General features: G+C 42.3%; 4 protein-coding genes across 4 annotated transcripts; 1 reads left to right on the top strand and 3 right to left on the bottom strand.

Moving 5' to 3' along the window:
- Positions 1–383: 383 nt before the first annotated feature.
- On the bottom strand, positions 384–2,492 carry LOC135124528 (integrator complex subunit 11). The gene is made up of 2 exons (XM_064049656.1): positions 1,154–2,492; positions 384–1,058 (listed from the first exon to the last, which is right to left on the bottom strand). The coding sequence occupies exons 1-2, from the start codon at positions 2,426–2,428 to the stop codon at positions 546–548; spliced, it is 1,788 nt and encodes a 595-aa protein (XP_063905726.1). The 5' UTR covers positions 2,429–2,492; the 3' UTR covers positions 384–545.
- Positions 2,493–2,885: 393 nt separating this feature from the next.
- Positions 2,886–5,507, top strand: LOC135124529 (GPI ethanolamine phosphate transferase 2). Its single transcript, XM_064049657.1, has 2 exons — positions 2,886–2,998; positions 3,048–5,507. Exon 2 carries the CDS (start codon positions 3,109–3,111, stop codon positions 5,503–5,505), a length of 2,397 nt encoding a protein of 798 aa, XP_063905727.1. The 5' UTR covers positions 2,886–2,998; positions 3,048–3,108; the 3' UTR covers positions 5,506–5,507.
- Positions 5,495–5,984, bottom strand: LOC135124530 (splicing factor 3B subunit 5). Its single transcript, XM_064049658.1, has 2 exons — positions 5,901–5,984; positions 5,495–5,844 (listed from the first exon to the last, which is right to left on the bottom strand). The coding sequence occupies exon 2, from the start codon at positions 5,773–5,775 to the stop codon at positions 5,518–5,520; it is 258 nt and encodes an 85-aa protein (XP_063905728.1). The 5' UTR covers positions 5,776–5,844; positions 5,901–5,984; the 3' UTR covers positions 5,495–5,517.
- Positions 5,985–9,060: 3,076 nt separating this feature from the next.
- Positions 9,061–15,985, bottom strand: LOC135124539 (vitellogenin receptor). Its single transcript, XM_064049666.1, has 16 exons — positions 15,576–15,985; positions 15,331–15,521; positions 14,911–15,279; positions 14,594–14,863; positions 14,246–14,547; positions 14,003–14,190; positions 12,990–13,762; positions 12,787–12,931; positions 12,384–12,739; positions 11,755–12,331; positions 11,604–11,692; positions 10,787–11,386; positions 9,928–10,739; positions 9,627–9,869; positions 9,396–9,574; positions 9,061–9,348 (listed from the first exon to the last, which is right to left on the bottom strand). Exons 2-16 carry the CDS (start codon positions 15,518–15,520, stop codon positions 9,180–9,182), a joined length of 5,262 nt encoding a protein of 1,753 aa, XP_063905736.1. The 5' UTR covers position 15,521; positions 15,576–15,985; the 3' UTR covers positions 9,061–9,179.
- Positions 15,986–16,355: the final 370 nt, after the last annotated feature.

Below are 16,355 nucleotides of genomic sequence, written 5' to 3' on the forward strand. Positions count from 1 at the left end.
TTGTAAAAATCTAGTTCTTTTGCGTTTATCACTATGTCAAGTTTGAAAATGTGTGCGTTTTATTGTTTAAATATTAATATTTTTTTAATGTTGTTTTTTATTTGAGAAAATTGCATGCGCTCTCTTTCCTTTCTAATTGTTTCAACAGGGTGTTGGGTCATTGACTGTTTTACGACTCGCAAGCTACTTTTTGCGATAAAGGCGCCAAATGTAGGCAACCAAATACACACGCACTAAATTCCAGCGGTAACTACATAATTAAAATAGAAAAATAAGGCTGCACCAGAATTGCTGTAGCGTGTTTTTACACCGGCAGATGTCGCTGAAGTCAGTGACATTTGTTCCAAAAAAATTTAAAAATATAAATTCTAAACAATATCACATTCTTATTAACATTCTTTAATGCATTTAATTACTACACATAGTACAACTTACAAGACTTACAAAAATATCTTACTTCATTTCAAAATTTTTTCACGCAACTCAACGTCTGCATGTCACGTGGCCTACATTTCCGTCGGTGACCGGCGCTGGATTCAAAAATCCTACTGTCCCATTTGGTTCAACATATTCAAGATATAGCTCCCCAGATCTTCGTCCTGATTCGTCCACGAAACGTAAACGTTCTTCTGCTCGTTCTCGTCGCCTTCGACTTTCACCAGAACGGACTCGATGGAAATCTCGCCTTCGGCGAACGTCACCGGCCACTGCGGCAAGTTTTCTTTGATGAAAACGTGCAGCTTGTGGGCGGTGGAAAGCGCCGGACCTGTATCGTTAATATGTACGGTAGAAGAAAATCGGATGATGTGTCTGTTGATGCCGGCTTCCCTGCACGCCTCTTCTACGTCCATCAGACACACGCTGTTCTCTCTCATTACGAGGACGCCGTGGAGGGTTCTCCTTCGTTTGGGGTCGGGGGGTAATGCGTTGAACTTTTTCGCTTCGCTCTTGAGTAGGGGCAACGAAACGTCGATGGGGATTTTCACTGGGGTGTTAATAACGCATGTTTCGCCGTTGGCGGGGTTGTAGCAGTTGAGGTTGAATTCTTGCTGGATTTTCTGAAAAAAAAAACAAGTTTTGTTTATGGTTTTTTTTTTATCTTTAAAGGACAAGTTTGGAGTAAAAAAATGTTCAGTTAAAATATTTTTCTGACCTGTTTAAGAAACTCCATCTTCTCAGCCTCACCATGTACAAGCATGACATTCTTGGGCTCACAATGCTGAATTAGTTGCATAATTCCTTTAGCGTCTGCATGCGCCGAAAAACTCATGTACTCCACGCTCATCTTCACCTCTACGATTTGCTTATTCTCGAACTCGACTCGCTTCGCGCCATTCAGAATTTTATGACCAACTGTGCCTTGGACACAAAAACCCGGCATTATGACCATATTGTTCTCATTAGGCGCCCACTTCTTGAAAATCTGGAGACTGAGTCCCGCGTGGAGCATCCCCGGAGTCGCAAAAACGACCATAGGCCCCGGATTATCTATATACTGACGATCAAAAGGCTTGATGTGTTTGAAATCAAACATGTTCCTCTGAACGAACGTCTTGCGGATCTTTTGATTCGTCCAAGTGATGAACATCTTGTAGTAATTATTGGCTTTTTCCGTAAGCCCTAACGCGAAGTACACGGGGGCTTTAAGATTCATGCGTTCCCAATACGTTTCCAGTAGGATACACAATTCCTGTGCCCTTCCAAGGGCGAAAACCGGTATCAGAACTTTCCCGCCACGATCTATACATTCGTGCACTTTTTTCAAAAAGTCTCGTTCGCGACACCGTTTCGAGTCTCTGATCGTCGTAGCGTACGTACTTTCCGAAATGAGTAAATCCGGTCGACACTTGTCGATCCAGGCAGCCCCCAGATGTCGATCAGGCGTCATGTTATAATCTCCCGTGTAAACCACACTCTGCGACCCCACTCGTATCCAGAACATGGCCGCCCCCAGAACGTGTCCCGCATAGTACGCTTTGATCTCGATCTCGCTGTCAACCATCAGAGACTGGTGCAGAGTTACCGCGATTACCTTCTTCATGCAGTCCTTGATCATCTGGGAAGTGAAGAAGTTCATGTCGCCCTTCTTCTCGACGGATACCTTACGCATGTCTTCGAGCAGAATGGGGGCTATGGCTTTGGTGGGGTGGGTCATGTAAATGGGGCCCGAGTAGCCCACCATTTCAGACATGTAGGGCAGCGCGCCGCAGTGGTCGAGGTGGAAGTGCGAGATGATGACGCAGTCGATGTAGGACGTGAGGGGGCCCTCTTGGGTTATATATGAGAAGTCGGGGAAGCGGCGCTCGTCGTTGAAACCCATATGCATGCCGCAGTCAAGCATTATGTTCTTGCCGCCCATGGAGAGGAGAATGCAACTGCGACCAACGTCCTGGCCTGCGCCCAAGGGGGTGATTTTTATGTCGGGCATCGCGCCGGCTGAGTGGTGGAAGTTAGGTTATATGAGGTTATGTTTACAATTAAACGTCAAGCGCGGATTTGGGCGAGTGGCGCCATCTGGCACGTAAACTATGGGAAATTTATTGGTTGCCTATACGGCTAGTTAATCCATTATTAACTTTAAGTGATCTGTGCTTTTATTTCACATTTAAATTAAAAAAAAAATTAACAAGTTTTCGTTTGTGGTCTTTTTTTGAGTTTCTTATTTACAAAATGGCAATTTATTTAATTGGCCTACAATTATGCAATCAACAATACAAGTGGAAGTTAAAGTATTGGACTGGTATTGGAAAGTATTAGCTAAAAATTATAATTTTTCCTCCAACAGTCAGTGTATTAATTTTGTACTACTTTTTTCTGGATTTTAATGAAATTATTCTATTCTTATGTTTTTAAAAATGTTTTATCTGTATCAAATGTCATTATGTAGCTCTATAGTGGCGCCCTCTGGCATTTGATGTATTTCGATTTTTGAGCAAAATGTAAAAAAATGTAGGAAAAAATCCGCCTAATACCAATAAATGCTGTAAACTGATGCCCTGTAAGTTTTCCTTTCAGTTATTCAACTAATTAAATCCAAGCCCTTCTAGGAAACACAACTATGTGATAAGATAAACCCTCTGAAAAATCAATCAAGTAGGCCCATCAAAAATGTCAAATCGCCCCCTACGCAACGTGGACCACTCACTCAATCATTTCTGCGATAGATTCTGCTATTATTTGATCGGACTCCTGTCAATTCTCGTCTTTTTGAAAGGTTTTTTCCCAATCCCGCCTCGGCCTTCATATGATTATCCTCCAAACAACGTCACCATCCATAACCCCCCGCAGCACAAAGCCGTGTTTATAGTAATTGATGCTCTACGTCTCGACTTCGTCTCAGACGCCACCACCCCTTTTTTATCACGAACATTCAAAAACAGTGGTTGTTTCATCCACCTTAAAGTCGAAACACCTACAGTTACTCTTCCGAGGATCAAAGCACTGACCACAGGATACGTGCCCCAGTTTATCGATATTATATTGAATTTGGCGGTCCCGACCAAGGTTGAAGACAGCTTCATCCACCGGGCACACGCTAACGGGAAAAGGATAGTGTTTTACGGAGATGATATATGGGTGAAGTTGTTTCCTGAGGAGTTTGTACGGAGCGAGGGCACGTCGTCATTTTTCGTCAACGACTATACGGAAGTGGACGATAACGTGACCCGGAATGTTCGCCTGGAAAATGAAAGAAACGACTGGGATATTATGATTTTACATTATTTGGGGTTAGACCACATTGGACATGTGTACGGGCCAAAATCGCCTCTAATATTGACGAAACTGAGGGAAATGGATTATATAATTGAGGAAATTTATGGTAAGAATAACAACACGTTGATTGTAGTGACGGGTGATCATGGGATGAGAGACGGCGGGGGGCACGGGGGGTCCACCTACCCTGAAACCAACGTACCGTTGGTGGTTCTAGGAATGCCGTGCAAGAACGATACATTTGCTCAAATTGACGTAGCTGCGAATTTAGCGCTTTTGCTAGGGTTCGACATTCCCCCTACGAGTATAGGGCAGCTCCACGACACTCTCCTCACGCAGTTATCACGGGATCAGTATTTACGTGCCGTCAAGTATAACACGGACTTGCTGAGAAAAAAACAAGACCCTTGTAAAGACACTCAAATGGCCGATCAACTCTTTGATTTGTATATGACAAACAATGATGCTGTCTCAGGTGAAAATGCCACAAAAATCTACAAGAGTTGTTCAAAAATGGTTAGCGAAAAGCTCCAACATGATTCCACACAACAAGATATTTTTTGCCTCCTTTTGTCAGTCTTTACTGGAGCTTTTGTTATAGTTCGCCTGATTAAAAGTTACACAGGTTTTTTGAGTGTTGATCTTCTGATGGAATGTACTTTTGTAATTTTCTTACTGTGGCCATTGTTAACTTGGAAACCTGAAACCAACGACATAGCATTTTATTGTGCTTGTGTTTACATAACAATGTACTTGTGCGCTCTTCAGAGAAAGGATTTTAGTGTAATTGAATGGTCGTTCTGGTCGTGGGTGTGCGTTATACACCCGTTTATTTTTTTATCGTCGAGTTTTTTGGAAGAGGAGCACCAGTTCTGGTACTTCGCCACCAACACGTTCCTTTTGTATAATATTGTAACGAATAGAGAGAAACTAAAGTGGGGGTTACTTTTCGTAGTGCTACGATTTGTACGAACGATGAATCAAGTGGGGGATCAGTGGGCAGGGGCTCCAGACTTATCCGATTGGCTACTACAGGAAGAGAATCGGCCTTTTTTAGTCGCGATATTTGGGCTAGGGTTAGCCCTCACCTTCTACGTTAATTTCGTGTTTAGAAAAGACATCACAGTATTCGTTTTGGATCTCCCAATTTTAGTAGGAATTTTCGTCTACAGGATACCGTCGAACGAAAACCACTTATGCGGGAAAGTGCTGTGGTCCTTAATCTTTGTAAAACTTGCCGTCATACTTATACGAAAACACGACTTCTTACCAGTGTGGACCCTCACCATCTCCCTCCTGCTAAAACCCTACAACGTGGTCCTCATCCCCGCGTGCGCATTCGCAAGCGTACTTTTCCAACAAACCCTGCCCAAGCAGCCTACGATCTTGGCCCACATGGCCCTCGGCAACTTACTCTTCTTCGCCCAAGGCCACGACAACAGCCTCTCAAGCGTCGATATCTCCTCCGGTTACGTGGGTCTTACCCACTACAACCCTTTCTTCGTCTTCCCGCAAGTGCTTTCCCACACCTACGCCCTCCCGATTCTCTCCCACTTGCTCCTCTTCGTCAATACAGACATCCGCCCTCGAATGACTTTTCCCACCTTCTTTGGCTTTCGTTTGTATATCGCCCTTCTAGTCTTCCTCGTTACGTACCTGCACAGACACCATTTGTTTATCTGGTCGGTGTTCGCGCCAAAAATGTTCGTAGAAGCCAGTCATTACGCGATGTTGTTTATTGAAGTTTTTTTTTATTATGTACGAGATGAAATAAATAAGCTTTATAAGTGAAAGATGTTTTATTTAGTCCTCGGGCTTGTCAGGTGGGGGACCACAGGGTTGTAACATTTTCTCCATGAGGTTGAAGCGGACACGTGCTTTGGCTTCGTTTTCGCAGATGGCGAAGTAGTTGAGCAGGTCAGAGTGGCCGAGGTAGCTCGAGTAGCTGTCTCGGTGCTGATTGACGAGCCACTCGTATTTGGTGATTTCGGAGTGTCCTGTGCCGATGTATTTGGACTGGAGATGCTCCAGTTGGCTGTGGATGTTGTAGCGGTCACCCATGGTGGTGGAGTTTCGCGAGGATAGGTGTTACCTTCACTTTCTTGAAAGCGGTTGTCTAGAGCTGAAGACCTACGACAATAAATTAAGTTTGTGTTGCTAAAAATGAATATAATATTCCTAAATACCTGTTGTTACTTTTGTTTACTCTGATTCTTAACCTCTAATGACAATCAATGACAATCAGGGAATGACAATTGACAGTTTTGATGCACATGCCACAGCACATGCGTTGCAAGGACGGTGGATAAAGTTACTACATTCGTGTATATTTTGAAATAAAGGTTCCGGTGGTTCCGGTAACTACTTTTTTGAGATATGATAAAAATAAAATAAATCTCTTCACCAGTTAAATGTATAGTCTTTGCCATTTCTATTGAAACACCACCTGTTAATCGTAAATTTGGCAACGTTCATATTTAGATAATTTTCGAATTAAAAGCCGTTGTCAATCAACCGAAAGCTGTTACCAATTGCTAAATTTTAAGTAAAATCAACAGGTGGTGTTTCAATAGAAATGGCGAAGACAATACATATATGATACGAATATATGGGCATATGGCGTATGTGAATGTGACTAACGGAAATTACGCAAAAAAAAAAAATGTAAACCGTATATTTTGTAGAGCGGAAAAAATCAAAATAGGAAAAGTTAAAGTACTTTATTATAGGTTGTGGTGACCGAATTTGAATTAAAATATCGCGCTGAAAAAAATTAAAGCGGCGCGAAATCGCATTTGAATAATTTGAATTTGAAAAAAAATTCAACCAAGAAAATATTGTTAAACAGAGGCAATCATGTGGACGTTTAGTTTTTTTCTGGTAGTGGGTAGTTCTGCTAGGGAATTTTAGTTAGAGGGTTGGTAGTGAGAGGGGCGCTTGCTTTGTAGAGGGTCGGGAAAGAGAAAGGGTCACTTTTGGTTTGTTGTTGTGAGTGAAAACCACGTCGTAAGTTAGCTAGGTTAAGTTTAGTTGGCTTGGTAGTTAATAAAAAATAGAGAACCTTTGTTTCACGAAAATTAATCGTAATGACGACGACACAACAGTTTTCCCAACATTCGTAGCTAATTCTTGCGTTTTTTCCCAATTTTCGACCGACGCTAACACATTGTGTAAATTTATTTTATTGTTTGTAAATGCACAATTCATATTAGGATTTTAATCGTTAACTGGTTCTAACACAATTTAACAGTCAGGAGTTTGTTTAGACATGGCGCTTGTTAGATTTCATGAAATTCACTTAGTCAGGACACATTCTCTGTTTACCAAATTATGAATGAAATTCATAATATCGTGGACTGAGGACGGGGGGATTACAAATTTCTACCTTTAGGCAGTTATTATCATCATATCATCATCACATCACCGAGATATATTTTCTAGCAACGTTGAAAATTACTTCACCGAGGAGCTTTTCTCGCAACGCCGGATACATTTTGTGTTGTTTATTTATCATGTTGTTTTAAGCAACCAGTCACTTGGATCAAGACACCATTTAGCATAATGTAAATTCTTGTTTGAATCGTTGATAAAGTATGGCATAATTTAACATAATGTAAATTATTTGTTTGAACCGTTGATAAAGTGTGGCATAATTTAACATAATGTAAATTCTTTGTCTGAATCGTTGATAAAATGTGATATAATTTAACATCTAGTAAATTCTTTGTTCTGGCTGCGGCCATGTTGCAAAAGTATTTTCAAACCGAGCACATGTTTGAACTGTAAAATCTCATTGAACAAATTAACAACATTGGGGGTCACGTGGGACCTGCATTTTATTCCTTGGAGTTAGACTATTATTTGCATACCGCCATAGGATTGATCACATTTTTGGGAGACATATTTTTGACTTCACTTCACTTTTAAAAATTAACCAATAACTCGACTGGACACAAAATATTAAACTTATGTAAATTTGTTAGCTTTGCAGTTTTGACCTCATACAAGTTTTCTCGATCTCACAATTTTAGCCTCAGTAATTTTGTTTGCTGTATAATTTAAAATGAACGTAAATTTTCATGCTCTGCAGTTTCTAACCTCACGTAATATTTTTGTCTGTACAAGTTTTATTTCACACCAGATCTTTTTTGTTTTTATAAATCTTTGGTAGTTTTTTTCTTCTTGTAAATATTTTGTTGATTGATGCTTCAAGCATCATAAAATTATCTAATCTCAGATAAGAATTCTTTACTGTTTCAAATTTCACAAGGGTCTATGGCGAATTTAAATATTGTTTATTGCTTTTTTGAAACTTTAACACTTGTTCAGTAGTAGTTTAGTGTCAGAGTTATAGAAATGGAACATTGAAATGGAATTGAGGTTAAATAACACATAAATACGTAGCGGAAGCGGAGTGCGCGGTTCCTTGTCGAGCTGGCGGCCGCGCCATCTTCACAACAGATACAGGTCTTGAATAGAAGTCAGGGACGGTCGGGATGACGTGACACTGTCAGCTTATTTATAGCCGTGATTTCCAACCACGAGTTTGCGACCATAGCGGAGTGGGTAGCGCGACACGTTTCTTCATTCGATAGAGGGGTGCTGGGCGGCAGTGCTTGTCGATAGAATAGAATCACCGTCGCGGTGGAAGGACAGCCACGACCGGGAGCCCCAGTCAGTGGAGGAATAAATAATTTTGTGTCCTCCATATATTTTGTGTTTTATTTAGCGGTACTTTTCCAACTTTGGGGTTCACCACTTGCATCTGAACGGATTCCGACACAAAAAAAAACACACAACGTAGGTTCCATTTTGTCAGACGATTACAGCCAAGGCAAATTTTTTGAATTTTTCGGGGGCTTTAAATTTTTTTCCACATGTCAATTTAAGGCGGGATGTTTGGGTTATCACAAGGTACTGCAGTACTTTAGAAAGTCATAGAATATAACCACTAGAATAGTTTTCTATGGGAAAAGGAGAGGACCGAAAATTTGCTAGAGTACGAGCTCACTGTCATTAAAAAAAATCGTTCACTAGATGCAATCACTGATGTTCAACGTTATGCAACTCAATATGCGTTATGTATACGCTAAGTAAATAGTTATAAGTATAAGTAAATGTAAAGAAATATCTGTTTTCAGTGTAAAAGTTGTCAATGACGAGTTTTGATTCGCAATGCTTTTATTATTTGTAATTTTATAAAATAAAATTTTTGTGTACGTATGTAACCAACAATTTGCCTATTTCAAAATTTGTTTTTTCCGTTCGACAAAATGTTCGCTCTACTTTTTTCCACCTAATTTCCATTCGTTACAAATTATGGTTGGTGTCAAATTCAAAACACCGTTTTAAATAGTTTTAAAACTTTATTTGTTAGGCCAGAGCTACAATTTATCTAAAAGAGTTAATAACAATAATATTGATACACAATCAATACGCAACAACAACAGTAAAACAGGACAACACTACACATCAACTAACACTTCTTTTTTGGTGGAGGTGGAGGTGGAATCGGATTCTCCTTGGTTCTCAAAAAAATCAACTGGGTTGGAATACTCGTGTTGACCTGGTTCTAAAATAGACTTTTCGGCATCGTCACTATGTAAGCCATATGCGGGATTGTGGAATCTCATACTACAAAAAAAAAAACTAGTAAAAGACATCTCTTTTTCAACACTCACTTGATGAGATTGAAAGTCCCACTGCTTCTCCTCTTCACCACAAAGAAAATAAATATACCGAAAGCCACCAAACATATAGAAATCATCACTCCAGCAATCACAGGACCTGGGTTGGAAGAGTAGTGCTCGTGGTGATACGTCACGAGAACTCTTCTACTGTCGTCGGAACTAGCCTCACGCTAAAATCGTTTTTGTTATACCCAATAATCAAAAAGCAAAAATAAGTCGTACTTTATTAGAATCACACCCTTCTTCGGGCATTACCACTTTTCCATCCTCGCACAGACATCGGTATTCTTCTCGAGCTGCCACGCACACGAAGGAACAAGTGTGATTTTGGCAGTGGTTTATACCAGGTGTTTGTTTCGATTTCTGTACCACAGTAAACATGTCACTTTTGAATTTGAAATTGTCACATACGACGGGCGCGTACAGACGACACTTTTGCATAAAACCGGCCGTTTGGAAGAAAACCTGAAGAGATAGATTCAATGTTTTTGTAACAAACAACGTTTAAACTGATAGTAGTCACCTGGTTTTCGAAAACCGCCAATCCGTTGGGTCTCGTGAGATTCGCAACGAGAAGAACCTTCCTGATACCATCGTATCCAATCTTACTCAACTGACCTTGGTGTTGGTCGACAAGGTAGAGCTCCTTCTTATATAGATCGAAAGCTAAACCCGTGATAAACCCAGGACTATTCTTGACGAGTTCTTGTACGGCAGTACCATCTAAATTGGTTTTGTAAAGGACATAATTTGGCGGCTTGAACATGGACCAGCTCACTATAGCGTAAAAGAGGTATTTATTTTCCGCATCTACAGCGATGGCGGACACTTGTCTGTGCTGGTCTATGGACAACAACCTAGTGCAACTCTTGTCGTCGAAGTTACACACACTGATGCTTTTGCCTCTAGGTTCGTTATTCATGTAGTAAATGTTATGAGTGAGCCAGTCTAGGGAGAGCTTCGTGGGTTGGCCGGCGGCTTCCAAAAACTCCGACTTGCCACTAGTTTGGTTAATTTTAACGATAGTACCCGAGTTTTCCATAGAGAAGTAAATGGTGTCGGAGGAGGCATCCAAACCTGTGATTTTGGGACCATCTTCCGAGTACAAAAGTTTGAGAGAGTTCTCCATTTGCGACATTTGTCGAATTTGATTGTCGGTGACGAAGACCATTGACATGGGTTTGCCTTCGGCTTTGCAGGAGATCCGATCGGTGCGGAGAGCAAAGCCTTCGTAGCAGTCGCAAAGGTAGAACCCGGGGATGTTGTGGCAGAGCTGACCACAGAGAGGCGGCTCCTCGACGCACTCGTCTATATCTTCGCACGTTTTACCGTCACCTACCAAGACAAAAGTATACGAGATTTTGACATGATTTCGGTACTACCTGTTAAGTAGAAGCCTTCTTCGCACCTACAAGTTGGCCCGTTTGGTGTTTTCACGCAAATCTGGTTACACGGATCATTCAGAACATTGCACGCGGTATCACAGACCCCATTCTCGTCGGATCCATCCGAACAATTATGCTCGTAATTGCATACCAAAGTAAAATCGATGCACTGGCCATTTTTGCATCGGTACTTGTTCTGACAGGTATCGACTTCTTCTTGATGTGGCACCGTGTGGTTGCACATGGTGGGTACTTCATCGCTCTTATCTCCACAGTCATCGGAGTGGTCGCACAACCATTCTCGTGGTATGCACATCTTGTTCTTACATTCGAACTCGTCTACTTGGCAGTCGTTGGAGCAGTGGTTCTCGTCTTCGCCGCGTGGGCACTCGACGGTACCATTGCATAGAGCACTTCTGGGAAGGCAATGTTGAGAACGCGGCGAACACGAGAATTCTTTTTCTTTGCACGTTTCGATGATTTTGGAGCAAGAAATTTCGTCGGAGTGGTCGCCACAGTCGTTTTCGCCGTCGCAGAGGAAGCTTTGGTCGATACACTTACCATTGGAACAGGTGAATTGAGGAAGGCTGCATTTAGCTAGAAGAGGAAGAATAAACTTGAAGTTATCTTTGGCAGAACGCATATAGGAAATGTGGACAGTCTGTAGAAGAAGAGGATGGTCAAAGAGTTGAGGTACAACTAGGTTGTTTACTTTTTATGTTTGGACAATGACCGTTGCGCTTACACCTATTTTTTTTTAAGTCTAATAAGATAAGATCGGAGACATTATTTAAGGTACTGGTAAAATACTTACGACAACCAGGATGTTCATCTGACATGTCTGGGCAGTCAAACTCGTGGTCGCATTCCCACTCTTTGGAAATGCAAGCTCCAGATTTACACCTAAGTGAATTCGTCATAGAACCAAAGTCATCAACGGTAAACAAGGCCTTAGAGATCCTCACCTGAACTCATTATCTTTGCAAATTGTGGCTACGCAGTTCTCTTCGTCTTCGCGGTCATCGCAGTCTTTAACTCCATCGCAGACAAGTCTTTCGTTAATACAACGGCGGTTCTTGCACATGAAGTGTTTAGGAGGACATTTGGTCATCACCACGTGACTGCAGTTTCTTTCATCTGTTTTGTCTCTGCAATCGAACTGATAGTTGCACCTTAGCGAGTCTTCAATACACTCTCCATCTTCGCACTGGTAGTAGTTCAAAGGACAATGATTGGATTTTTTGCAGTCGGCTTCATCTTCACCGTTGGGACAATTTTTGGTACCATCACACCGCAAGATTTTCGAGATGCAAGTGTTAGTACTCGTACAGAAGAACTGGTTTGAGAAACACTCAGTACGTTTGATGCACGTTTTGTTATCTTTGTTTAGAGTTTGGTCTACTGGACAAGCACAAACGATTTTCTTTCGTGACTGAAGACAGAGGTGGGAGCAGCCGCCGTTATTATTCTGGCAAGGACTTAGGCCGATTTTTCGTGGGGTTACGGAGACTATGTACATCCTGTCTATGTCGTGAGGTAAATCTGAAAAAAAAACAGATGTTATCAAGCAGGAACGGTCTTTTTCAAATCTTACCCAAAGTAATTTTTTTGTTGTAACTCGAAATTGCGGCGTTAAATTTATCGCCCCATTTAATTGACTTCGAGTACCTGTTCACCCAGAAAAGGTCCGACTTTAGGGACGCTATCCCTATTGGTAATGTTACCAGAGAGCGAAATTCGTGCCTGTCGTTGCCTTCCACGCTGGTACTTTCTATCTTGCCAGTACCTGCATCTGCTATGAAGATTCTATGAAGCGTGGAGTCGTAACAGAGGCTTATGGGACCAACAAGACCTTCTTCGACAGGATGGGTTCTGGTAGTACCATCCATCAAAAGTCTGTCGACATGACTGGCTGGACGATCGAAGTGGCGAAAGGCGACAAACATAACCCTAGAAAAGAAAAGTAAGAAAGAGATCAAAAAGCAAAAAATGTTTACCCTTCTTCTGGTACTAAAACGATGGCTTCTGGCACTTCGCCGTATAAATCGTGCAAAAGAACCGTTCTTGACCGTGTGTTAAAATTGAAGACCTCTAAAGTTTTGCGTTCCGAGTCACACCAGTACAAGTTGTTGCCTAGGTAATCTGAAAACAACAAAAAACCATCAAATTCAAAGCCAAACTGCAGCCACAGACTTCCTACCGTAGTCCATAGCGGTCACTTGCCCCACTTCGCCCACCTCCACCAGCTTCGCTCCTCCCGTCGTCATTCCCACGCTCACCACCTTCCTGGTCCCCAGGTCGCTTACATACACCACGTTCTCCACGCTGTTGTACGCCAGCGCCCCTATCTTCTTCACCATCACCGAGAACGCGCTCGCCGAGTGCTTCCCCAGCACTTGGTGCTCCACCTCCAGCAACATGCTGCCAGCACCCAGCACCAACCTCTGCCTCTTGATCGCGACCTTGCAGGTGTGGTTATCAGAGGTCATCTCCTTGTCCGGCGGACATGCACACGAGTACGTGGTGCCGCTCAGCAGGCAGACGTCGCTGCACATGGCGCCCACGCACGGGTTGTACAGCTTCTTGTGGTTGGTGGGGTGGTAGATGGTGATGTCGTAGATGTCCTTCTGCTCTTTGATGATGGTGCGGTGGTTCTTGCCAGTGAACTTGTCGCAGGACTGGATGGAGTTCGTGCCCCAGTCCGACCAGAAGAGGCGGTTCTCGAACACGGCGATGGCGTACGGGTGCTTGACGATGCCCTGGAGGATGATGCGGCGGTCGGTGCCATCGAGACGCACGCTTTCGATGGTAGTCTGCTTAGCGTCGGTCCAGTAGAGGCGGGAATTGGGCAGGTCGAGGGCGAGGCCATTGGGCCAGCGGATATTGCCGGAAACGAAAGAAGTGGCGTTGCGACCGTCCATGAGAGCGCGCCCGATCTGGGGATGGTCGCCCCAGTCGGTCCAGTACATTTCGCTGAAAACAAGATTTTTTCTGTGCGAGTTTTTCAGTCCGACATGAGGACGTACATTTTGAGTGAGCAGATATATTCTTTTTATTTCGTGGAAGCATCGGCCTCCATCTTGAAAATAAGGATGCATTACTTTTACATTTAGAACCGACCCGACGAAACCCAAAGAAAAAATCGCTGCATACCCAAAATGCATGGTTGTCCATTTTTTAGTGCCGGATGGACTGGACTATAAAGTGACTTACCCGTCTTCGGGATTAAGAACTATGCCTCTTGGTCTATGGATGTTCTCGATAAAGATGATGGCGCAATGAGTGCCATCGTTGGTACAGACACCTATATGCTCCCTTTCTCCATCCGTGAAGTAGATATTTTTTGTAATGTAGTCTACGTGTAAGTCTTCGGGTGCTCCCAAACCAGAGGTCACCAAAAGCTAAAATTTTACAAAAATCAGAATCTTTTGGCACGGTGTAGTATCGAAATGGTACCTCTCGTTTCTCCCCATTCTTCGGCGACTTAACTATGCTCTCGTGCTCTGAAAAAATATCTGTCCAGTACACATACTTGCCGTCGAAATCCACCCCCACAGCTTGCTTGAGGTTTTTAGCAACCGCAAAATAAACCTCGGATCGTAAAAAGTAGGCCCTTATTTCCTTCTTGGAACTAAAGTACAAGGTACCTTCTCCAAAGTGTGCCTTGCAAGTCTTCCCATCAGACTGAAGCCTGTAATTTTCGTCACAAGCACATTGGTACGAACCGGGCGTGTTTTGACACTTGTGGTCACAGATTCCTGGAATTTGTTATAGTACTGCTGGAAAACGAAAACAAGCGCTTACCGTAGATATCACACTCGTTGATATCCTGGCATACGTTGCCTTTTCTGGTGTGGTACCCATCTGGACATATGCATACAGGTCCTGTTGGTAGTTGAAGACAATGGTGAGAGCAACGATCGCAAGTCTTAGAGCACGCAGTCCCTTCATCTGTCTTGTTGGGGCAGTGGGGGACGTCGTCACAGACTTGGCTGAACTTGATGCAGGTTTTGCCATCAGCGCAGAGAAAACGATCGTTCTCCATAGTGCATTGTTTGGGGTCGATAGTACTACCTGAAATAGTACGATTAGTGGCAATACCGTTGAATTCGAAGTCGTACCACAGTTCTCTTCGTCGCTATTATCTCGACAATCATCTTGTCCATCGCAGCGCCACTCGTTGAAGATGCAGTGATTATTCTTGCATTTGAAGTCTTTACAAACGATGGTACTACTGCAGCCCAGCGTTTCGTCCGACCCGTCCGAGCAGTCGCTCTGCCCATCGCACACCCACTCTTTCGCTATACATCTCTTGTTGGAACACTGCCAGTGGCTTTCCGGGCAAGTACCATTCATCTGCTGCAACCCTTTGCAAGAGTCTTCGTCGGAAAAGTCTCCGCAGTCGTTCTCCTCGTCGCAGACAAAACTAGTACTGATGCACCTTGCGTTTTTGCACTTGAAGAAAAACGGTTGTTTGCAGTGATATAGATCTGGAAGAGAAGGATTCTCAAGGGATTCGTTTTTGGAGCAGTTTTTTTTACCGCAGTCGTGTTCGTCGACACCATCGCTGCAGTCTTCGTGACCGTCACACTGCTTGCTCGATGGAATGCAGTCGAAGTTGGTGCAGAAGAATTGGTCGTAAGTGCAGTTCGGGTGGCTGAAGGGGGCAAAGAAGTCGATAAAACCGGTGGCAGAAGCGATAGCTCCTGCCAGTATTAAAAGGTTGTACATTCTGGAAGAGGGCGGTGAGATTTTACGATTTCTGCTGATGAGGGAATTTTCTTACCTTGGTTTGTTAAAATTTGGTTGTAAAATGTGCACGGTGATTGTTGGAGAAAAGAAGTGTAAGGGTTATCGCCGGAGATAGTGGAAGGAGCAAAAAAGGGTTTTTTGTGGCGGTAGTGGTGGAGAAGCATGGATGATTAATGACGCGAGTTATTCTTCTAAAAAATCAAATTTATTGATTTGGGATTTTCAAAATAGAAATGTTAGGGTAGAGGGATAGAGTAGATACGTTTGAATATCAAGTATAGTTCGTATCGAAACGGTAGTACATACCTACTTATTTTTTTAGCATTTATTCTCGGAACGATTTGCAAAGTGATACGTAATTTTCAAGTATATTGAAAGAATTTAATTGCTTAAAACATATTTCACAACTTGTGACTGACAATATGTCCAAGTGCATTTACCGCACCCTACATTCTACTACGTAACCTAGTAGAACACTTCAAACGCTGCTTCAGCAGCAAGGATCCAATGAAGCAATTTTTAAATGTGAATAATAGTTTTAATATTAATATTAACATTTCTTGCATGGAAATAGTAGATACTTGATGTTACTTTAATTTATAATATAAAACTTAATTTAAATAAATAAATAAATTATTAAGTCATTATCATTATTATTAATAACAAATTCAGTTAAAGAGACCTTTTAAACAATGAAAAATAAACGCATCTAAAAAGATAAGAAACGTTTGAATTGATAAGGGAGGTGAACGCCATCGCATGGATTATTATACTTTTTATTAAAACAAAATATTTGTTTACAATATATTATGAG

This window comes from Zophobas morio, unplaced genomic scaffold, assembly GCF_036711695.1.
Source record: "Zophobas morio isolate AGI-343-1 ecotype UQ-CSIRO unplaced genomic scaffold, CSIRO_AGI_Zmor_V1 ptg000007l, whole genome shotgun sequence".
NCBI lineage: Eukaryota > Metazoa > Arthropoda > Insecta > Coleoptera > Tenebrionidae > Zophobas > Zophobas morio.